Below are 25,359 nucleotides of genomic sequence, written 5' to 3' on the forward strand. Positions count from 1 at the left end.
ATTCGTTTGATATCGTTACCGTGGCAATGAATTTCCTCAGTATTTTATAATGTCGCCGTAGATATGTAGCCTACTTCATTGGAAAGGCATCAGTATACGGAATATACACGACTGGGATTCCCTATGTCAAGAACTTGTACAGGTTATAACTTATCTTGCCTTTTTTGACGCTCTAGCAAGGTTGTTTCTGTTTAACACTATTTTTTATTTTGATGATTATTTCAAATCTAAACACTGTACATCTTGGTTCTTCGTGAATTTTAGCTTTAAAGAGCCAAATTTACTTCAGCAGCTAGATTCGCATTGATTCGTTGTTTATCTAACAGTAATTTTGGTATGGCAAGCATGGCCACCCTTGGATTTAGGATTAGAACAAAACAAACCATCATGGTATCTTATCATAATATGGTGGTTACTTGACATAAGTTTACATAGCTTGGTGCCACGCCATCGTTAACTTTTTGGGTAGGGTTGCTCTCGCTCTCATTGCAAGCACAGCATCGAAAATTTCTGCTCAGGGCTTTGGAACGTGGAACTACTATTGTTTTTTTTTTTCCCACGTGCATCAGTGTAACGAAAAGGTTGAGGCTTTGCCTTGTAGGTTTCTTCGACACGTGAAAATTTTGTTCAGTTGCTTGTTTTTGTTAATGTGGTCTTTGGTCCGGGAAGAGAGAAGACCGACATTCTTTGGACTGTGCCAAAATGTCAGCCTCTCTCTATTCCAGTTTAGCAGGTTTCAGACAAAATATGTTTTTGAACATCAATGGGGTGTGGCAGTTCACAAAATAAATTACGAAAATTATTAGACTAGAGACGTAGTGGCAAAGTCCCACGATTTTCTCAACTTTCATTGACTGGTAGGCAGGATAATAACTGCTTTCTCCCCAGCCACGTACAGTTTTGGAAGCATCCTCTCAAAGGAGTATTTGACAACTGGTTCATCCATGCAGTCTAGCTGGCTGATGGGTTTATATTCGAGTCAACTTTCCCTCACTTATGATGTGCTTATTTTAAAAGTTTAGGAAGAGCAGATTCCATAAGAGAGTCATGTTAATAAATGATTATAAATAAAATGGCTACTGCAGTTTATTGTGCTTAATAATTTGGAAATTGCCTTAAACTTTTCCATATGAATTAAATTTCTTCCTACGTTAAAAATCTTGCAGATTAGTGTATTCGGAAGGTGATGCTAACAAGAAGTTGCTCACATGAACACTTCAATTAAAGAAAATATTAATCACTTGTCTGGTTTATTGCCTTCAGAAATTATTAATCACTTGTCCAGTTTATTTCCTTCAGAAATTATTGATCACTTGTCTGGTTTATTGCCTTCATGCATTTTCTCTTGTGCATCCTATTTTTTACATAGGTGTTCAATACTTTTCCATAATTTTACTTGCCATTGTAAATTTGTGGATATTCATAACCTTTGCGTTTGGTATTCTTATTTGTTGTGAGCTGTACTGTATTGAATCAATCGTGGGATCAAAGTCTTGTCATTGTGATGGTTGATAATAGTTCCTAGTGGTAGTTAGCCTACTCACTTCTATATTTACAAGTGTAATTTCTTGAATTATTGGTTTTAAATGTTTCTTCATAACCACTGGGATTCTCTGTAAACATTACCCTCTTGGTATATACAGAGGGAGTGGAGTGCTATTAGACTCCATAGAAGTGTTACATAATGACGTGTGGAGCACAGGCATCACAACATGCTTATTTCAGCAGTCTTCCAACCCTAAATTGCAGGATTTTGTGCTTTGTCATGTGTTCTCTCCTTTGCTCCTTTCCTGCTATAAATACATTTTTCCCAACTTCAGTAGTCTAGAAACTTGATTCTGGTCAAACTGCATCTTTATTAGCATTCCAAGTTTAGCAAAGTTTTGAGTATTAATCATTCAAACTAGATTTTATTACCCAGTCTGTCAGGGAGGTTGCTGTGGATTACTTGGAAATAACATAACCCTCTAACAAACAACTTCAAAAATTCCTCTGGTCTTAGCTTTTACACACAAGTATATGATGAAGGGGAAAAATGAGTAATCATGGAAACAAAACATAAAAATTTAATAATCAATTTACTTATACAGAATGGTAAAAATAAACATAAAATATACATTTAACAACCTGTACATTTTACCCTTCAGTAAAAATCCATTGTTAGTATTATCAACAAGAAAAATTCAACCAAACTTAAAATAGCTGCTTCTCTCTTTAATGGCAAATACTTTCTCCCACTTTACTGCACATGAAGAGTTACAAAACTTACAGGTATATTTTTGCTCAATTAAGAACTGAAAATTGTTAAAATATATTTATAAATTCTCATTACTTTTGCATAAATTGAAGATGAAACTTCTCAAATAGTTGTAGTAAGAAAATTTTGTACCTTTGGTTTTTATGCACAGCAATATCATGGACGTTGTTATTGAGCAGGCTTACTGAGCTTTTTTCTTCTCCCATTACCCACAATTTAATTAGTTTCCACGCGTCCATTATTTCTCGTGAATATTTTTACAACAAACCATGTCATTACACTAAACTTTTTAAATTTTTCTTAAGTAGGTTTACGCTTGAAGTCCTTTGCTGCGGAGGAATGGTTCCAGACTAGGATCTCGACCCAAGAAGTCCCTCAGGAGAATAGCAGCATCCTTTGATCCACCAGGCTGAAGAATTAGCTTACGATAGTCCGATCCGATAACTGGGTTCAATATTCCTTCCTTTTTGAATCTGCTTTCATACATATCCATGGAGAAGACTTCACTCCACTGAAAATTAGAAGGACCATGAGGTACATGAAGTTAGTTCAGCAAAAATTGAAACCAGGAGCTTCAATAATGCTCACACAAAAAAAAAGAGGTGAGTTATGGAAAACACAATATATTTTTTTTATACAAATATAGCGGCAGGTGTTGCACCTGCTTCATAAATGCTACTGTTTAGTTGGAAGATAAAACAGATGGAAGTAAAGGCTTGGGAATGTCTTGAATGTTACTGGGATAAACATTAGTACTTCATGGGATTAAAGATTATTTAAAAGAACACCTTTCAAAGAACATTACTGAAGAACATACCCTTATTTTATCTTACAGAAGTGGATATAAAATATATCAAGTGGGTCAGAAATATGGGCAAACCTCAAGTGTGCAAATGCTAAAAGGAAAAGGACTGGCAGAACCAAGATCTGGGAAGAAACAAGAGTGAGATAAGATGTCAGAATGACACTAATAATATGAGAAGCCACGTTCAGGTGAAATATTCTGGCAAGAAGCTTACTGACAGGTAGCAGCAAGATTTGAGAACTACACAGACAAAAAACCAAGTGGATGGTTGATAAAAGCACATGACTGTGGAAAAGATTTCCATATATTTGATGAAGGCTGAGTAGCAAGAAATCACAAGATTTACCCCTAACCAGGCTAATGCAACCCATCCTGAGTCATTTGAATGAGAGAAGACAATATGCTTATTACCCTAAGTACAAAAAAATTATCTTCTCAAACAGTTTGCAACACACTGAGGACCTCAGACCAATGCACATACCTCTTGTACCCAGGAAAGAAATCTGGTTAAATGAAACCTTAGCAGAAAGTCCTGAATATGTCTAAAAATATATTAATCACAAGAATCATGTAAGGATTCCAGGGCAACTCCTATGAGGGATAAAAGATGAGAATTCACTTCAAAAATTTTGAGTCCCAGACATATGTCTGTGAAACAACGCAGGTCCCCTAATCATTGCTGACGTCTAGACAAAACTGCAATTTCTCCAAGAGTTGAAATGATTCAAAAAGGTCAATTTTCTGAGCCACAGGTACTGGAAAAAAAAAAAAAACATTGGGGACACATGTTGGGAACACCGAAAGGAATCGATGAGTACCCAAAGGAATCAATGAGTACCCAAAGTGTAAGCATGGAGGTTCATCATTAGCACCTATATTAGACAAGCTTTGTGCGCTATAGTACCAGGAAATCTGTCCTGTGATGATATGGTGTGTGTGTGAGGCACATGCTGACATACAATGGAGAGAAAGCAGTTGAAGAGAGTGACAAACTTACTGTGGGACAGCTTACAAAACAAGTAGAAAGCAGTTGCTCAACAGAGAATCGCAAAAACACCATACAAAAGTGTAGCACAGTACCCTTAGCTACCCCAACAAGTTATCAGCTTTGTCTTTGTTATGAGGGAAAAGCAACAGCCCGAGGATTCAAGTTACTAGAGAACAAACAGTTTAAAAAACTGAAATGTTTAGAAGGGACATGAAAGCCTCTCTCATAAAACCCTATGAATTAAGACTTTAACCCTCACCTAACATGAGCCAAATTGCTAGCCTAAAATTGCACAGAACTACATCACCAGAAGTTAAGACAAGTTGTCAAAGTTAAAGCATACATCTAGTGATGTGTGGCAGTGAAATGACAGGAGAGATCATAATTGGGACCTACAAAAGAACCACTATAGTACCTGAGAACTTGTCCACAAAATTAGAGTGTAAGGCAAATATTGACAACAAACAAAACCTACCCCAGCAACATACAGGGATATAAGATAGCAGTTCTAAACAAAAAGTCCAAAACAATCGATAAATCATACTGCAGCTTCCAAACCAGGAATCAAAAGCCCTTTGGAGAATCATCATCAAAAGAGTAGCAGTGTCTTCAACTGCCTCAACCTTGATGATGGTGAGGAACAGCACCAGACCCCAGAAGAACTAAAGAAACAAGGGACAATATGTGAAAAACCCAACTTGCAGAAAAAGAGATAGCTCTTGGCAGTCAAGGTTCATCACTGCTTAAATTTGAAGAGTTCTCAGTACAACCACACAACAAAAGGGACAGTCAATGGACAATCGTAAAACTGCTGAAGGGCAGGTTATTCTCAATGACGTTGAGACACTGTACAAGAGCAGCACATTTTTTCTTCAACCCCTGCTTCTTGGCATGATGAGGAACAGCATCTTAGACCTCCAAGACCAGTGTAGAAAGGACAGGATTTCAAGCCCTTCACCATAAAGAAGCCTTCAAACAGTATTTTGTGGATGCATGACAAGAAACCACCTTGTGTTCAAACAGTCTTTTCACCAATATTGCCAGACTCAAACTGCAGAACTAAACTACCAAAGATGGGGAAGACAAGCTGTCAGAGATGGGTTACATCTTGTCTACTTGTTTTCCCCCTTGGTACTGTGTAGAATTGCAGTTTGAATCAGGCATTCATGGTGAGTAGACTGTTCCAACACAAAGTTGGTTTCTTGTCATGCATCCACAACCAAAATGATAGAAGATCTGAAAGAAAATGAATGAGTTCCATGCACAAGGCCACAGAACACTACAAAAAACAATGGAAAATCATTAAATTGACAGAACAGATCCGCTTACAAACAGGGAGCAGATGCCCTTTGGAGTATCAACACGTGGAGAATACTTCAGCTGCTGCAACCTGGTAACCAGCCTTGCACGATGCAGAACAGCATTTGCCCTAAGGAAGTAATTTGACAAGCGTAATGAAACAATGGAGCCCACTACCAGGTGTATAACAAACTTCTAAACATAATGAATAGTCTGCACAGTATGACTGCCAGATTACTGCTGCACATCTACACAACTAAGTGGATAAGAAAAAATGTTAGAGACATGTCAAAGACAAATAAGAAGGGCACATGGCTGGGTAGTTCATCAATATGATACCGCCATCATCAATATGATACCACCATCTTACAACGTAGTACCTCGAAATCTTTCTTCGTGAATTTGGTAGTGTGAGGCAGACGTGGATACCTAAGCAACATGATAAATGACACAAGGTAGATAGAAGGAAAATTCTGAGTTTCAGAACAAGCTCAGAAAGGAAAAGTAATGGAAAAAGAATTTGAAGGAAAATTCTGAGTTTCAGAACAAGCTCAGAAAGGAAAAGTAATGGAAAAAGAATTTATCACAAAACATGCCACGGGACAGCTTTCCAAAGAGGAAGCAGATGCCCTTCAGAGGATTAACACACTGAAAACACCCTGCACTTGAGTATCACTACAGAGTCTTCAACTGCCCAACCCAATAACCCACCCTGTGGTGAGGAACAGTACCACCCTTGGAAGAAATAATCAAGGACCAATGTGTTTTAAGTGTGAGAAAGTCCATCGCAACGATGCAGCCAGCCACGATTTTGTGAATTTGCATTACAAGAAACTGCTTTAGTGTTGAACTATTTCCACAAGACAGCCTGAATCAAACTGAAGAACTATACAACCTGAGGTGGATTACACAATGGCCAAAGATAAGTTGTAGACCACGAGATACTTGACCCTGCAGGAGTTGTCAGCCAAGGTCAGGCAGGAAGGGTCTGGCCAGGAAGTCTATCATTAGTATATGCATCAGAAGTACTTTTTCTGCACTGCAGCACCTGGCAGTCAGTCTACATGGAGTTTGGGTCCAGGAGACAGATGGTTAGCAAATTATAGACTCCAGCAACTTAAAAAAGAAACTGAACTCAAGCTCAAAACAACTGTGTAAGCAATGGAAAAAAAACAATCAATTACAAATATGACTATGGGACAGCTTACAAACAAGTAGTGATGTCCCTATGCGCAAGTCTTATGTACAGTAGAATCTTCAGTTGCTCCAACCTGATAAGAAGGCTTGGTAGTGAGGAAACAAGGTCCAATGTGGCCTACAAATACAATAAGAGAAATCATGCAGGACTCATGTCATTGACATAGGACGTCAGGTCCTCATGCAAGCCTATGATGACAACCCTAAGTCCATTGCAACACTGGTGCATTGATCTGCAAGACAAGAAACTGCCTCTAAGAGATCTTACAAGAAAAAAGTTCACCGAAAAAGAATCGCACTGCAGTAGCCTCAAGAGAAAAAGTTCACGAAAAGAATCACAGTGCAGTAGCCTACACTGAATTCACCAGTAATATGGTTCTTCCCTCCTGCAAACCATCAAGACTCCTGCTGCTTTGAAGCTTTGTTTCTGACTGCTCAACTCGCTAGTGTGATAACTCCAGTCTGTTATAAACATAATGATGTCTGAGCCCTAGCAACAGCTGTAACTGGCAAAAGAAAATAAAACTGAACACAACAACAATTTTTATCTTTACCTCCTTCGGAGTTTACAAGTTTGAGGATGAAGAGATTAAACAGATTAGAGAAATGTCTTTGAAAACAGAGGACACCACAAGTGCAGATGTTCATCACCATTTATTAAGAATTTTATATATTGTATGGATTTATATCTTCTTAATGCATTTGAAAGTAATGAATGTACTTACTAAATATCCATAATACTGAGCATCATAGCCACCAGCCAAATGTCCAAAGTTAGCTGGCATGTTAGTGTTGGGTATTGGTTCAATGCCCATTATCTCCCTGTAAGTTTGGGCAAAGAGTGACTTTGTGTCTGCCTTCCCAGTCCTGTGAATTGCTTGATCGAATGTGCTCAAGATTATCTGACGAAGGTTGAATCCACCTGCATTTGCTTTTCTTGACTTTGCCAGTTTCTCAATTATCTCGTCAGGAAGAGTTTCTCCCGTCTGGAAAAAAGTCATTCTAAATCCAACCGACAGAATAAGTGGATATTTATTGTTTTTACAGTCGTATATACATCCAATAGAATAAGTGAATATATATTTGTTTTTATAACCTTTCAAAATAATACTAGTATTTTTTAATGGTGGATACACCCATAAGAAAGAAAACATGGCTCATGAACAATATAAAGAAAAAATTAACTTTTTCACACACCTGATAATGGGCTGACATGAGAGAAAGAGGTTCTTTCTCCCAAACCCAATTCTCCAGCATCTGTGACGGTGCTTCTAAGAAATCTCTCTCAACTCGAGTACCCGCAAACATGGCAAAAGTTGCTCGTGAACATATGTGATGCATGACGTGACCAAACTCATGGAAATAAGTCTCCACCTGAAAAATATTTAAAATATTAGATAACTAATCAATGTCAAGGCGTGTTCTATCTCTACCTGCACAATCTTTCATCTAAGAAACCAATATCCTCAGAACTAGAACTACTGATAATGGTGAATTAGAAATGTACCTCTGAGTGATCCAATAAAGCTGGTTTATCTTTGGTAGGTTTGGTAAAATTGCACATCATTGCACAAACTGCAACCTGTAAAAAAAAAAATAAAACATGTCATGCTGCTCAACTTTGATACTTTTGCGTGGATTCTTACTATTATCTTTATATGTATGCTTATCCGTTTTCGCAATGTTTTTGTTCACCGTTAAACTTGTTGTCATTATGGCATACCACATAGATGCACTGGTGCATTTAACCTTAAATACTAGCATTAGAGACTGAGAAAAATTCTTACTAGTGTTGTGTGATGTACAGGAATTTTCATGGGTTACATGGTAATACTATTGACAGAGTGATAGTAAACTTTGGTTTCTCAAAAGAGGCACATACATAATACAAGGATACACAAAGATGAAAAAAAGGTATCGTTTTGTGTTTGCTTGTGATTTCAATGTTCGCCACAAGGATGGATCCTGTTTCCCCTGCTGATTGCAGCAGTCTAAAAGCTTTTGAATATTTTCTCATGAAATTTAATTTTTTCAACTTGGCTGCATCACGTTTTTTTTCCAGTAAACGTCAATTTGTTTATAAACAATACCAAACCATAAACTTGACTTTCACACACAATGGAAATTCCAGCTGCAATACTGCCAATGTAATCGTGGCACAGACTTAACACGAATGACAATGCTCGACATATTCAACCAAAATAAAAAATAAACTTTGGATCAAACATATTCAATAAACTTTGGATCCAATCTTCTCAAACAAGATCCTTGTAAACAAAGGAACAAAATCCCAAAAACAAAAGAACAAAATCCCAACACTAACCTGACGTTCACCACTACTTCTGACACACGACGGCTGAAGAGGGAAAATTGCAGCGTGGCCAAACTTGCCATCGCGTGGATACAAATCTAAAAAGAAGTAACCCATCTTCTCGTCAGTTTTGGCATCATTAACACGGTACTGGAGACAGAACAAAAAATCATTAGGATATGGTACCTTCACATATACTAATTTCTATTAAACAAAACACCCTGTATTTGAAATAGGCAAAAATATATATCCAACAGCTCCTTAAAAACAATAATCACATTAGTTTAATAAAATCCTCAGGTTTTAAATAAAATAAAAAAAACCCTGTAGGAACAGGTAATATTCGCTCTTAAACCAAAAGGGCAAAAATACTTACCAATTTAACATCATCATGCCAAGTGTCTGCATCAGGTTCCTGAGTAAATTTGAGACTCAAAAGAGTCTGATATATTCCTAGGAGGCCTGAAGTTACTTTCTCCAGTGGGAAGTACTGTCTGACCTGTGGGTGAGACAAATGTTAAATCAATTCATATAAATAAAAGTATTTTGTAGTAATTACTGTACTGCTTTCCATAACCACAATCATTCATAAAAACCTTACTCAAAATTTCATCGAACATTCCCAAAACCGCTGGCAGAAAAGAAAAAACTCCACTTTCAGTCTACCAGTCATATATAAACAAATATTTGCAAATACAAATTATATTACCTTTATAAACTATATATTTTCCATTGCATGTAATTGTCAAAATACTCATGATAATAATATCCTTACTAAAAACACATAGAGAATACAACAGCTATTATTTTCCAATGTTTCAAACTATATTGAAAAATTTTAAGGGATTTCCCGGGTTTGGTTTATAAAAACCTGGGTATTTATGTAGAAGTATCCTTCAACGACAAAAGGTTCACACATATACTGTATGTAACTTCCCCCGGGAAATTATCTGTAAGTACTTAGGTTTGTACACCTTCCAAAAATACAAACCTTTGAAACTTGATATTTGTTCCAAAGGAATTGTAACATTCGTATTTATCTAAGAGATTCACTCCCAAGGTGGGAAGCTTTGTTTAACAGGAAAAACCGGCAATGTTCTGAAAACTGGAGAAAATGTGAAATGAACCTCTACTATGTCCAACACAGTCTATGCTTGCAGCAACAGACTGAAGGGACAGCCAGAAACCTACCCAGAAATGCCATTTCGTTGTCATGGTAACAAGTGAGAGAACACAGACTCCTGTAACCTGCTCCTGGACTCATGAACATGAACTAAGGACTTCGGAACAGATACTGAATGTGCTGAACCATTGTCCCAAAAACAACAAAAGCCACATACCACAGTAGACATGCCAGAAGAACCAGGCCATTTTATGCGTGACTGTGGGTAAGGGGTGTGCCCAAACACATGCATGTAGCATTACATGGACATGCAGTGTACTCAAAGTGCAAGGCAAGTATGAAGTCACTGTAATATGAAGGCACCCATTCTTCCCATGATACCAGAGATTAACAAGAGAAGAGCACTAGCAACTAGTCACTACCAAACTTGGGAACTGGACCAGTAAGGAAATTATGGATGAAATCTGTCACAGGTATGACTTTCCTGAAGGGATTCTTGTAGGTGGACACAGCCTACATGAGTAACCACAGCTACATCAACCACTTTTCCCAATTTAGCCCTAGAAATTCCAAAAGGATCACCCCAAGGACAAAATGGAAAAACGCTAGTAAAGCCAGACGGGATATGGAAACCATGTTTCTCCCACCTGGCTGCTTCTCATTTAATTCCTTCCTGTAATGACAAAGACCTTACAACAGCAAAACAGTCAAAGAGTCTGTGTTGAAGATGGGACCAAGAAAAGAGAATTCATGGCTTGCCTAAGGCTGACTGGACTAAACTCCAGCAACCACCTAGAATCTGTAAAATAGAATCTATAGTTGCTGCAGGGGCACTCACCCAGGATAAAAGAGATTGTGTCCAAGATAAGGAATCTAGTCTTGCGAGTGTGCAAGGATTCTGTTACACTCTGAACACCTCATCAGCACCAACTAGCAAAACCCGAGTGTTAATCCTGCAGATGGACAAGAAGATACCCAAGGACAACCATGCTTGCTTTGGAGAAGGACGGAGCGAAGAGACCAAAGATCCCTAACCTTTGCAGTCCTCAATGGGAGCATGTGCAGACCATGACCACATAGGCAACCCTCATGGAACAGATATGCACCTCACTTTGAAGTCTTACTGAAGGTTAGTCAGGAACTCTTGTAACTAAACCAACAACTTCTCTCGTGCTTGTCTCAATAAAGGTATCACAGACGGGCATCTCTTCCGCAAGAGAATGGAACGTTTGTGGGAAACCCCAAAGGACAACCCCATGAGGAATACTCCCTTTCATCAACAGTCTAACGACTGAGAAGAATGGAAAAAGCAGAAAGGACGCAGATGGAACCCAAACTGTTCCTTCACAGAAATTCCACAATAAACCTGTAGAAAAAGTAACTTGAGACAAACACTCTTAACCAAAATCTTTCTCTATAATACGAAACTCAAGTCTTACTTTAAAGAAGAAGAATATATTTTATAAACTGAATAACTGTGATAATATGGTGAACCTTATGGCTTCAAATAACCATATCCGACATTAAGATAAAGGTTGCTAAAAAAAACCTACACTAACACTGTGCAAGTTGTCCTAGCATTCCTACCTTGTAAACAACCACTAACCAAAACAAAAACCAGGAAAGATTCATGAATGCACAAGAACTGTAAATGCTTAGATGAAGGCCCAAAAAAGAAAGTGGGGTTGGTAGTTATCTACTCATCAATACAGTAATTAGTTACCTTGTTAAGAAGCTTCAACTGAACCAGTTGTTCCTGTGGTCACTCCACAATAAACACAAGAGTTTGAATTCCCAGGAACAAATTTTCGCATATGTGAAATTGTTCATATCAATATTTATATCTCTTATCACATCAAAAAAGCAAACTTATTCTGTTGAAGACATTATCAAGGTAAGAAGTCTTCACTTGCCTCATTTTGATCCACAGCATACATTTTTTCTTCTACCTGATTCATGTAATAACGGAAGTCCCAGAAGTCGAGCTTACCAGAGTATTCGTAATTATATTTTTCACACTGTAAACAAGGAAAAACAAAATTAAATAACATAAATGCATATGTTCAACTTAAAATATTCAGAGGTCACATTATTAAAATTTTCAAGGACTTAAAAGATATGAAACCTCAAAATGGTTAAGCAAGAATTCTGCAAACATTTAGCATGAAATAAATTCTTTGCTCTCCTTTATTCAAATATTTTTTCCAATAAAATAACAATAGTAGTGCTGGTTACACTATTAAAGAGCCTTGTAGTCATCCTTCATCCCGAGGATGCATCAATTGCTGCCTAAAAACCTTCATCCATTTCTAAACGTGACTCAGTTTTATCACCAAACTATTGATATTAACAGAAATACAACGATCTTTTAATGAAGGTCATTTGCCATGCAGTGTGAAGATATTCTTTTACACAAATGGATTCAAAGGTTTTACATTGTCAAAATACTTTCACGGTTAAACCTACTAAAACAGTTCATTAGTGTTACTTATAAAACCAAAAGCAATTATTTTACATTAATGTTGTGATTAAAAATGCTTACATTCATAAATTACGTTACATTATCACAACAGTAGATTTAATAATAATTATGAAGGTGCAGAACTGTTTGTATGAGTGGTTACAGCTATTAATTCTAATTCAGCCCTAAAAGATACTTCTCTCATTGGTAGGTACTGTAATAAAAATGAACTAAAATCTACTTAAATGTAAATGAACAATTTCTCTTTGGTAGGAAAGTAATATTGTAAAGAAAATAAAAATTAATTAAATCTACATAAATGTCTACAGTTCTCAAAAATAGATGCTTTTGTAGTAAAAAATATTTTACAAATTCATTTATCATAACTTCATTTTGTGCAAACCTTTCCCACACTCAAGAACCATAAGTTAAATTTCATGTATATGAATCTATCAGTCGAGAAACATGCCAAGCGCCTTCCTGGGCCAAAGTATTTTCTAATCTAATTTATTATATTTTAAAAATGGCACTTGGCATGTTTCTCGACTGAAAAGCTCATATACTCCATAGTAATCTCTGAATAAGCCACATGGATTAAATCAAGTATGGAGCACATATATTAAAATACTCAAACTGAATAAATTCAACAGTACCTCTTCCTTTTTCAGGTTGAGCATATCAACTCTTTCTTGCTTCCATAAAACCTGAAGTTTGTCCGATAAATTTGTTAAGAATTTTTCCACATTATCAGGCTTACTTGCCATTCTCTCTTCTAAAATGTAGGCCGCATGGTTCGGGTATCCTAAGAGATCTGCTTGCTTCTGACGTAAAGTTATCAGTTCCTCTAGGATAGGAGTGTTCTCCTCCATGCATCTGTTAAAAAAAAAGGTCAAGGCTCAGTATTTGTAATAAACTTTACATATACAAGTATCGTACAACAATATTAGAAAGTAAACTCTTTTATACTAGCACGACACCTCAAACAAAATTTGATAGATTACAGTATATTTATAGTCAAGTTTAATGAGTGCCAAGTCACATTTCAGGACAAGATTTGTAAACCCATCACATGTCAAAAACATTATCTCATACCATCATTTCTGTAAGCATGTAAATTACGTCTGCAGAAATTTACTTTGCTTTTCTTCATCCTTTAACACACTACACTACTTGTCATCAAGATGTAATGATTTAAAAATGTCAATACTTGTTCAAGTCAAAGTCAGTTTCGAAATCTTGTAAAAGCAGCTGTGAAAGATAGGACAAACTCACTTGGCTTGGCTGGCAGTGACCATCAACTGTCTTGTACGTGGTACTCGACATTTTTTAGTAACAGGGAATAAATGGGGATATTTCATAGTAACTTCCAGTTTACCATCTTCCCCCTGAAAATGAATAAAAATTACTGATAAATAACCTTAAATATAATGTACGTCAATTAGGAATCTTTATTTTTATAAATATTATCCCTGAATATAGTCATCGCAGAACTAAAAAAACATTATCCCTGAATATAGTCATCACAGAAAAAAAAAAAAAGTAAAAAATGCCTCGGTGCAATAGAATTTTCTGTATAGCCGCTACAGCGCATAATCAAGGCCACCAAAAATAGATTTATCTTTTGGTGGTCTCAGTATAATGCTGTATGAACCATGGCCCATGAAACTTTAACCATGGCATGGTGGTGACCTATCCTATATCGTTGCCAGATGCGCGATTAAGGCTAAAACTAACTTTAAATAAAATAAAAATCATTGAGGCTAGAGGGCTGTAATCTGGTATGTTTGATGAATGGAGGGTGGATGAGCAACATCCCAATTTGCAGCCCTCTAGCCTCAATAGTTTTTAAGATCTGAGGGCAGACAGAAAAAGTGCAGACATACAGCCATTTGCAGCTATCATTCCAGTATACAATAATCTGAAAACACAAACAAGTGAAAAACTGTAAACAAATTTAGGTTCCCCATTTTATTACACTTCAAACCTTTCAATGTTAATCTAGCAAACCCTAGAATTATATAATACAACCTTAAGCATTTACATAAATTAATCAACGAATACACTGAACAGTCAATCCCAAAAGTACACATAAAAATGAAAATACATTGCGCACTTCATGAACTCAGAGCTAGGTGGACTGAGAGCCATAACGATATAGCTCTAAGCTCATTAAATTCTCACCTCTGTAAGCTCATTGACAAAGTCATCTGGCATTCCTGCTAACTCGTCTTTTTTGAAAAACAGCTTGGTGTTGTCCTCGTTCAAATTGCGTTGAAACTTTATGCTGAGTTCCGACATCCGCTTTTTAATGGTCTTGACTTCACTCTGAATTTCTTGAGACAAGTGCAAGCCTAAAATGATAACAATCATGTAAGTTGCAATACCATACGTACCCCGGTACAATACAAATGTAGTAAAATGAACACCAAGGATTCAATACTCTCAAAGTAATCAAACTCTAATTAATGTGATACTCTCATTTTGCACTGCAGCACAGAGAGCATATAAAAACCATGGCAATGCTTAATCTCAAACAAGGTTAGTTTTTGATGACAAGGAATGGAGCTTTCCAAAGAAGTCTCACATCACAAAGGAAAACTGACTGGCTGTGACATTAAACACTATATCTAAATTCTACATGTACTGAAAAGGTCATATAAAATTACAAACCTTCGTTTGTTACTCATATTTATCTAAAATTTGTTCAGCCAACCCCTCGACCTTTTAACATAAAAACCCATAACGTAAAGAACTTTGTTAATCTTGATATGCAGACCACCCAATATAAAGAAAGACAACATTCATTTGATGATGGGCACAAGTGCCTCACCTACTACCTAGCCTAACACCCTACTGGATGATAATTTAAAACAAATCTAATCATTTTTATCGAGGAAACATTAAAAAGGTTCAAACACTTTTCTGCACATTTCTTTTACCTTTCATAACCTGTTCACATGTATCACTGAATACCAACCTCAAGAGATAGGTTGACTTTAAAACTCTAACTAAAGAGAATCCATACAGATAGCAGTCAATATACTCGGTTCTGTTAATATGGATTTCATCGTCAAGAAAGGGGCAATGGGTAAAAACTATACAAAACAAAAATTTAACTGTGGCCATGTTTTGGTTTTTCAGTGACCTACAATATTCAACTATAAGTTTTTCCACCCTACACACAGATATCAAGAAGGACAAAGAACTAATCTTGATGATGCAAAGGACAACCATTAGTAGAGTAAATTCCTCAATGACTTGCTGATGACAGATTTTTGGTTAACTGAAAATTTAAATTACACGAAATGACCAAAACTAAAAGCAGGCAACATAAAAATATATGGAAATAATTTTAAATGTTAATTTCTATTTTCAAATCAGTCAAGTCTAAGGGCTACTTCAATAAGTGTTGTACAGATAAAAATTTGCACAAAGATCCCTGACAACACACTTAAATTTGTTTTTAAAGACAATTCTTTATAGAATATAGGACTTTTAAAACAAAAGAACAGAACATAGTACAGTACTGTAGTCAAAAGTTTTACTTTCCATACATCCTACTAATTAACAAAGTGTGGTGTGTGCAATGTAAATATTACTGAACTCTAAACCAATTTGTTCAGATAACACATCAATACAATTCTAATCTAATAATTCAATACAATCCAAGCTGTACTTGTGTCATCAAATGAGACACGTCCATAAGGAATCCAACAGTCACCACCATTTTCAGTGTTACTCTAAGAATTTCATTTTCAAATCTAGATTAATGGACTTGACATTCTTGTTTTCTTCCCCTCACTAACATTCCCTCTCAGCATCACAAACGGCAATGCAATACTACGCTTGGCCTCTTTTGCCCACACAGGTGTAGAGATATTTGTAAAGGTAGCTGGCTTATAATTCATATGAACACTTATCCCTTTACACCTTCCTTGTACTGTTCTAGAATACTGATGAGAAACCTACAAAGCATCATAATGGATAGCTGCTATAAATTCTAAACACATCTTTATCCTTTTCCATCTGTGACATTATACAGCTCACCCCTAAAACCAAGCTTGTTAAGAGTCCTATTTCAAAGCGCATTTCATGAAATTCTGTTAAGCACTTGGAAAATTTTACTATGAGCAATAAGAACAGTAATGGCTCAAAAATGTTTCATCTTGGAATGAGAGAAACTTGAAGCACACTATGACTCACCATTTCGCTTTCCATGTAATATAAGTTTGTCAACCAGTCTCTTTTGCTCGTCTGTAAGGTCATCTGTTTTCTTAAATGATACCACTCTGTCAAATATTTCTTTTCTCATGCTGCAAAAAAGGGGGAAATAAATAAATAAATAAATAACTGAAATATGTAATACATCAGGTTTTCAATTTGAATACTAAGAGTAATACAAAGAACATTGTAATTTAACTAAAAATGATACAGCTAAATTTAATCCTTCTATATAGTGCTATGTGAATTTAAAAAACATTCTCCCATACAAGTGTCCTGAATACAATACTGTAGTTTGTAATATCTTGAAAGTAAATTTCCTAATGTCAAATCCTAAAGAAAAGTCTAAGTGTCTTACAATCAACACTATCAACAAATAACCTGGATTAGCACTTTGCCACAATTACTGAAAAATGATAGCAAACAAAAACCCATTTGCATTACAGCAAAAATTATCTTGACAACAAAGATAGTTGCCTCCTTACTAAACCTACAGCGACCCACCTCATTTCCACATCAAACTCTTCGAGCTTCTGCTCTGCCTTACTCGAAGCTTCACGCACTTCTTTGTCAGTTGCCGCATGCTGTGGAAAATCTAGTGGCGATCCTAGGGTGGAACGCTCGGCCATCAACTCTGCAAGTTGCTGTACAAAACAGACATTGTTCTTAATATATTATATCTACAGTATATTGATTATGTACATGAACCTATACTAGTGTACTAAAAATTATTCAGTCGATAATCATAAATACACCTGTTGGCACATAAAATGTAAACATTTTTCATTCACATCACAGCAAGAACATACCTTGATAACATTATCGTAAGTGACTTTTTCAATTGGAAGTTCAGCTATTTGGTCGTAAACAGCTCGCTGTTGCGCAATGAGTGCATCTGTTTCTTTGATTATACCTTCTGGCGTTGCTCGACGGAAATCATACAACCCATGGATTCCCTGAGGTGTTGGCATTGTGGTGCTCACCTGTTGAGACAAAGATTACAGCATTTATTCCCAAAAACAAAGGATGAATTAAAGAGCTAATCAAGTTACAAAGAAAAAAAAAATTACATAATGCTCACACCAACTACTTAATGTTGAGCTCTGCTCATACAGATAAACCTCCTACTCTACTTTACACAGAATAAAAAATACAATGAAAATTCCTTTAACTATATAGTAAAAATAAAGAACCAAATTCCTAAAGGGGGATACTACCCTTCAGGTTTGGATCTACTAATATAAAATCCAGAAAGATGAACCACTTATGGTAACTACGACAGTACCCAGCTATTCCCCACCCAAGAATAGGCAAGTACCAAAGAGGACACACCAACACCATACCTGAATAATTACTCATTATATTAAGTCCACTGTTGTTATTTTCAAGGTGTTTCAAATCTTCTTGTCTTGTGCACTTGTATCATGTCACACATATTAGGGCATATGTGATTTCTTTTTTAATAAGATATAACAGATACCTTTAGCCTATAAAGACATCACTTGCTTCCAGATATTTTCAGGCTCAGACCCGTTTCCCATCTTTCTTTGATATTCCGACTTCAGTTATACTCTTGAAATATTTCTAATAGAATTTTCTCAAGTGGAAACCTAAAAATGTTAAACGTTGAGCAAAAGAACAGTAACAACAGGATAAGGTACGCCACTGCACCCTAGGTAAGATTAGGATGCATCCCAAAATTTTACCTTATATTGTTTGCTCTAGTTCAAGTTGGGGTAGAGTTAGCAACAGCTCGACATGGGGTATTACTTTGGAAATTGATTTTTCCTATAGTATTCTGGTTGCTTATCAAGAATTTACCGTTATTTTTTGTCGGTCGACTGTAATTAACCTGTAATTAACCTCAGAAGTTGTATGCTGGCCATCCTGAAATGCTATCGTGCATGTGCAGTGATATAGGGAAGGTTTTGGTAAGAAGTGGAGTTTCCTTCACTGGGGAGTCCAGGGGGCAGAGCCCCCAGCTAAGTGACATGGCCTGCTAGGTTTAGGTTAAGCCAGGTATGTTAGGTTACTATAGTTCCTATTATAATAGGTTTCCTTAGCCAGTTCCTTCTTAGACATATGGCTCCCTGATGACTTCCATAACAACATGGCGGTCCGGTCTTTCTCCGAACGTTTCCAAAACCCCGTGTTCCCAAAGGGTCCCCAACCATGTTGGGTAGGTATGAGGTTAATAATAATTGACAGACAATACACAAAACTGTCTCCTTCATCAGCAACACTAAAAGTAGGAAAAATCAATTTGCCAAGCAATACCTAAATTTGCAATAGATTTGAAATGAGTTTCGTACTAATCATGTTAAGGAGAATTAAGATCAGATCATAAAAAAACTCCAAAACCAAATAATGTTCAAATGAAAACATTACAATGAATTCATCTCAACTGGACAACAGGTCTTAATAGGCCTAAGGGTAGTTGGCCTATCCCATCTTCCCTTCCACTTCCCCCCTTGTCCTAAAGCTTGTATTTGATAGTCTTTATATATTTTAGGGGGTGATTAGGTTTATTTTTTATTTGCAAGTGAGGTACTCAGTCCATACCCCAAAATGGACGAAAAAATTGACAGTAGACGGACTTAATTCTATTGGTTGGATTTTGGTCACTGGGAGTTAGGTAGGACCAGCTTTGGGTAGAAATAGAAGCACTGTCGATATGCAAGATTTAAAACACCGTAGGCATAACGGAGAGGTTAATTATTTTCCTAAAATAACGAAACAATACTAAGCCTAACAGGTTTAGGCTACTCTACGAACTAGGCCTAAAATCTTCCTCTTCCATAAATACCACGACCCTAAGCCTAAACCAAAGCCTAACGAACAAAATTTACGCACATACATTAACTTATAATCAAGCTTAAATTCAAGCTTTAGGTTTAATGCCATTAAACCGGAACCGCAAGCTTAAAACCCACTTCGGGAACCGGGCCTAAAACTCTCGAAACCTCAACCACCACCACATGCCTAAGCCTAACAAAAACATATTGGTAAATATATTATATTAACCTATAAAACACCTGCCCTAAATTAAGCTTCACGTTAAGCTTTAGATTTTAAAGCCATTAAACCTCCCACCCCGTCAGCTTACGAAAGGCGAGGTATGCCGGTAGGCTTATAATTAAACGGAGTCGATTCAGCCATTTGCCTTACACTAAATAACCTAATTCGATGGCACAGAGGAGTATTGGGGTTCTTCTTCAGCAGGCGCTGGGTTACGGCGACGGAGGAGGAGGAGGCGGCCTTGCGACAGATGTTGGTGAGGAAGAAGAAGGCACTCGATGTGTTCATGGCACTATTACAAAGCAATTTGGTTTGGTGTCCCTCTTCCCGTAGCGGTGAATTCGGCGTCCGGTTCCCGTCGATTGGCACCGACTTCGCGTTCTTGAATTGATCCGCTCGCTAATGTGACCTTCAAGTTGAGCACTTGCATTCGTGGATGAATTCGGTGTGTCCCTAAAATGACCGTTTAACATTTTCAGAAACGCTACATTTGAAATATAAATAAACCGAACACGTCGCCGAATCGAAGACGAGTTCGTCTCTCAACGGATTCGGAGACATTGTTATTACCAAACATCGGCCTTACGTGAGGCGCAATTTGAATGTTGTTGTTCTACCATATTTCCCTACTTAGATTTTAAGTGTTGCACTAAAAATGATAAATTAAGTTAAAAGAACAATTCAGGTGTTATTAAAATTAATTTTCTGTTATTTAGACCAGTTTTAAATTATGCTGACTGTCGGAATTGCATAAACATTGCATACACGGTGGAAGTCGACGATGAGGCGGCACTGTGACAAGTGCCCTTTCGTTCTTCCCGCTTTCTGTCAACTCGACAGATGGAGGATATTTCTCCATATGTTAGATAAAACCTTACTTCATTTAAAAACAAAGTCGCATTAAAAATTGATTAACTATTGTCTGATCCAAAACCCAATATAGTTTTCGAAATGACTGCTAGGAAAGAATTGGTTCACGTCCCCGCAACGGGTTTTAAAAGGCATTTTAAAATATAGGTGATAATGCATTATCTGCACTTGATTACTCTTTTCAAAAAAAGGAAATAATTTCCATTTATTGGACCACCATACAAGGCATAATTTAATTATATTAGCTCATTATGCTTTTCATGGCTGTGAAACAGATTTCATTAATAAACAACTGCCAAAATGTTTGTCAGTATAAATCTATTGCAAGATCTTCCTTCCTTCCAAACGAGCACCGAGAACAATATAAAGAATGTGTTTGAAATTTTCGAACAGACTGTGATGGGCGTCAGTGTGAACACATCTGCCTGTAAAAGACCTGACTGCCTCAATTATTCGTTTACGAAGCGGGTTCGATTTGTCTGCTGGGCAAAAATGTGCTTGCACCTTGCCTGCTCCCCTTGGGGGTCCATTTTAGAACCAACCAAATAGTTTTGGGGCCAGCCGATTTTAGGAAACATTTAAATATGCCTAATAGAAAATTACCGTATCGTGTTGAATATTTTAATATAATATATGAGACATCGGTTACCGATTCTCAAATCTGTAAATACCATGTCTTACTGATGACTAATCTGCATTTCTTAGTCAGGGGATTTTTAGTGTCAATAAGGATTATGAAATGGTTATACAAACAGTTGTACACATTAGAAAATCATGTAGTAACTCCTTGTAACTACTCACAGTTCCTATATTACTTTTACAATTGCAAGAAAATAGTTAATCCAAAATTTATCAGCCAAACTTTGGCAAGCTTAGTCATTGAGTCAAGGGGATAAATTTAAATTCTTTACAGCGGCTCAAGGAAGTATATTAAAAAATGGCCATGCTGCGAATGAGGTAATCGAAATAACATTACATGGGGAGTTGGGTCACATCTAAATACTTTATTGCTTCAGTCCTATCACTCTCTGATACCTATATTCTTGACTATAAATCATTAATAGCCTCCAAATTACCCCTCGCCAATTTTGTCTGAACCTTTTTTTCTAAGTACATGGGTGCCATGTATACATCTTTCCCCTTCACTTTCAAACTTCTCATACGTTTTGAAACACTTGATCTATTGATGCTCAGTTGAAAGAGATTTTTTGCAAATATTGATGTCCTGTGTTGGTTAAGCCACTAAAACACCCAAAAGTCTGACAAGAACGAGGGGCCACAATGGGAAACATATTCGTGTCAGTGATTGTTTCTTTATGATTTATGGCAGCCTGGATCAGGCTAGGTAGGTGATGTCCAAAGAGGAACACCCAGGTAGGTTGGACCCCCTCAGCATCCTAGGTTGTGCTAGGTTAGTTGAGGGAAGGTAAAGTTAGGATGCATTCTTGTATTTCACTTTGTGACTAACTAGGTCCTAAGTCACGTTGGGTTGGGGGGATCCATCACCACCCTGGTCATGTAAGACCAACACCTAAAGTCAATTAGGTTAGGTTTTGAGAAGTAAGGTATAAGTTTGGATACATCCATGTAGGCCTATTTCACTAATTTATGTATTCCATGACCCAAAAGCTCACCGTGGGCCCCCTTAATGCAGAAATTTGCGTTCACTTGAAAGTTTAAGGTAACCTTCACCCACTGTTAGATCTGAAGGGAAGCTGTCTTGGAAAGTATTGATTTCCGACGATAATCAATACTTTTAGAAAACTGAAACCTACTTTTACTTCCGAAGGCCTGACTGCTCCTAAAAAATAATCCTCCTTTTCCCCCACCCAAAAACCTGTCTCCTACTGTGGGCCTCATTAATTGATAGAGAAGGGGTATATGAGATAAATATGATACTCACACTGAGTTATATATTCCAAATTATATTTAGCCATGTGGGCTTAATTATAAAATATAGGTTAGTCTAAGCTACTCTTTCGTAGTTAACTTTGGTAAAGTTGGCAACGCTAATTCATGGGACGAACTAACCATTAATGCATAAGTAGTCTCTGTTGGCTAGAAACTGTCTAAATGTCCTTATATGACCTCAGACCACATACAGATCTTACAAGTTTAATCTAGAATTCTAGACCAAACAAACTGTGCATAATTTGCCAATATTGTCACAACAAATGCTGAAGCAAAGAAAACTATTACCTTTATTTGTACAACTTCAATACCATCCAAAAATTTAACTGTAATAGTCACCAACAGTATCAAAGACATTGCAATCTCACCTTCGATAACGGCCATCTTCATCGTGTTGTTATTGTCAGACCCAGAAGTGACCTCAGGTCGGTTTACACTTTTAAAAGATTTTTAATGACAATGTCGGCATTGCAAATATCATCTGCACAGCAAGTTTAGCGATGAATCTAAAAGCAGCACGTAATAAATACGAAACTAATGTTTTGAGGACGATAAGACTATTTCTGTGACTACAGCAAGGAGCTGTAGTCACAGAGAGAATGTAGGATTGAGGGCTGAGCTATGAGTTGCTCGTAACAAATGAAAGAAACTTAGCCAAAGCTTTAGCAAAGCCCTTTGTATGTAGGATTTCCGGTAGATAACGATAGGCAGGTTGACAGCAAAGCTGTTATGATTTGTCAAGCAAAGTATTAACGTGATCTATGGTAGATTTTAGACCGAATAATTACAAAAACTTATAGAATAAGATATAAAACAAACAGTATGTAATAGGGAAGGTGAAAAGGTTGAAATTCATTGGTAAAAACAAACCACCTATCCCAAATAGTGAAATATGGTAAAGGTCAACAGGTGAACTAGATTCTTGTTATAAGAAAATGCTGCCCATGAAAAGTTTTTCTTGGTCCATAGCCAGCTCAGAATAAAATAGAAATTAACGAAACTAAAATGTAATTTAACCGAAGAACGAAAATGGTCTATCTGTAGTAGCAACAATAAATGTAAAGCATTACGATAACTTTATTCCGAATATGATTAACATAACAACAGAGATCTAGATGAAGGCAATAGTCCGTATAAGTACTTTCTCAAATTCGAGAAGAATTTACGCAGTTAGGCAACACATTTTCACGTTTTGTAATTTACCTGGAAGTCTGGAATACAAACGGGCAAATACTGTCAACATAAAATCATATTTAGATCGTTCCACTTATTTCAAAAATGAGTTTTGTTATTCTCTTACGACTGGGATACTTCTTATTGTATATAATTTTACCCGTTGCAATTACGGAATCTATTTTGGGCTAAGGTAAAGGAACCAAATCTAAAAGTGGGCCGGTTGAATTTTCATTGGTCGATTGGGACACCAAATGTTCTTGCTGCACAGTCCTACTCTTTTACAGAACAACGATACCTTCCTCTTTGCTTTATTTGATTTATTCATAACTTTGTTCTGTTGTCATTGTTACTTTTTTTGTAGTTACTGATTTATTTGTCAAATCTACAATCATAAAAAACCGTTGCAACTCTTTTGTAAAGAGGTTCCTTAATGTGGCAATTTCCTTTTTCCAAACAGTGGTAATTATGATCTGCATCATCTTTGGAAGCTGTCCTCTTTGACCATTTCCATGTACCGTTTTTCAGCAAGGAACTGCCATTATTATAGGTAAATCTGAGTCAAGGTTTCATTATCAAACTGGCATGATAATGAAACCTTCATACTCACTGGCTACGGCTGTATGGCCTTTAGTGTTTGCTCACCAAGGAATACCATATGGTTTTCATATCTACTTTGCAGTGCATTATCATCCACATTCTGCTAAGGTCCATGTCGTCACAATGAAGGTACCATAAGCCTTTCATTGTATTTACTGTAAAACTTCAGAATGGCCTAATCCTCGATATAATATCAAAACCAGTACCACTGCCTTAGTTTTTTTCTAAGATATATTGCAGTGTAAGTAACTATAAATTAATTATATGCCATAAATACTTGCTCATTTTCGAATATCACCACTAATAAATTCAAACTGTATATCCTGACAATGATTACAATATAAGATTTTATCCAGATAGGCTGGACATTAAGAGCAAGCACAATCACTTCTATCTCACAAGGTACCCAGGACATATCGTACTGTATCAACTTGAGTGTTGCAGCAAGCTAAAGGTTTCTCCCTCTACTGAGGCATAGTAGACAAATGAAGATTCTGACATTTTTTCTTTATTTTTTCCTATTCTCAGCTAATATTGCACAATTCTGAGTAAAATAGATTTGTACATATGAACCCATCCTCTTTATTTGGGAGCAAATAAAAGGAGCAGACATCTTGAGAGCTCATCAATTTGTGATGATTTGCCTGTTGTAAATAGGCCATCTAACATACTTGTCAACCTCCTGGATCATAATAAGTATGGTACTTTCAGTCCAAGCAGGCTGCAGTGTAACACGGAAAAACATGAATTACAGTATTAATCTTTTCTGTTACACTGTATTAGCACTTATACTCTGTCTGTTCCACATCAGAACAAATTCATTTACTCTTGGATAATACTTGGCACACTCCTGGGATGGGTTTTTGGTGTCTTCAGTAATACCCTTGGGTGATTTATGAATTTTGGATTGTCAAGACAAACACTGGGGAACTTTTGCCCTTTCAGTGTTTAAGAGTCAGTGATGACTTTATATGTTTAAATGTAATTATCAATGAACTGCAGTTCTTGGACGTACAGTACAAACATTTGAAACTGTATGTACAAAATGGATAAAGTGATTCAATCAGTATGTGTCTGATTGGTTTACCCATACATACAGGCACTTAAACAGGTTGATAAAATACC

At 36.7% G+C, this 25,359-nt stretch overlaps 1 protein-coding gene across 2 annotated transcripts; it reads right to left on the minus strand.

Annotated features, from left to right (window-relative positions):
* Positions 1–2,050: 2,050 nt before the first annotated feature.
* On the minus strand, positions 2,051–23,113 carry LOC136855927 (thimet oligopeptidase-like). Of its 2 annotated transcripts, none has more exons than XM_067133541.1 (14): positions 22,830–23,113; positions 17,472–17,645; positions 17,167–17,306; positions 16,645–16,754; positions 14,623–14,792; positions 13,714–13,826; positions 13,095–13,314; positions 11,894–11,998; positions 9,234–9,356; positions 8,870–9,007; positions 8,054–8,128; positions 7,744–7,920; positions 7,272–7,532; positions 2,051–2,768 (listed from the first exon to the last, which is right to left on the minus strand). In XM_067133541.1, the coding sequence occupies exons 2-14, from the start codon at positions 17,631–17,633 to the stop codon at positions 2,568–2,570; spliced, it is 1,995 nt and encodes a 664-aa protein (XP_066989642.1). In that variant the 5' UTR covers positions 17,634–17,645; positions 22,830–23,113; the 3' UTR covers positions 2,051–2,567. The 2 variants fall into 2 exon arrangements, with proteins under 2 accessions (XP_066989642.1, XP_066989564.1); XM_067133463.1 differs by lacking the exon at positions 22,830–23,113 and adding an exon at positions 19,831–20,251.
* Between the last annotated feature and the right edge of the window lie 2,246 nt (positions 23,114–25,359).

The sequence above is a fragment of the Macrobrachium rosenbergii genome, chromosome 1 (genome assembly GCF_040412425.1).
Source record: "Macrobrachium rosenbergii isolate ZJJX-2024 chromosome 1, ASM4041242v1, whole genome shotgun sequence".
NCBI lineage: Eukaryota > Metazoa > Arthropoda > Malacostraca > Decapoda > Palaemonidae > Macrobrachium > Macrobrachium rosenbergii.

Excerpts from the sequence above, each read along its gene's own strand:
- LOC136855927 (XM_067133463.1), bottom strand. The coding sequence starts at position 19,968 with ATGAACACATCGAGTGCCTTCTTCTTCCTCACCAACATCTGTCGCAAG. Across the intron at positions 13,315-13,713 it reads GTCACTGCCAGCCAAGCCAA|ATGCATGGAGGAGAACACTC; the intron begins GTGAGTTTGTCC and ends TTTTTTTAACAG. Across the intron at positions 7,921-8,053 it reads CTTTATTGGATCACTCAGAG|GTGGAGACTTATTTCCATGA; the intron begins GTACATTTCTAA and ends AATATTTTTCAG.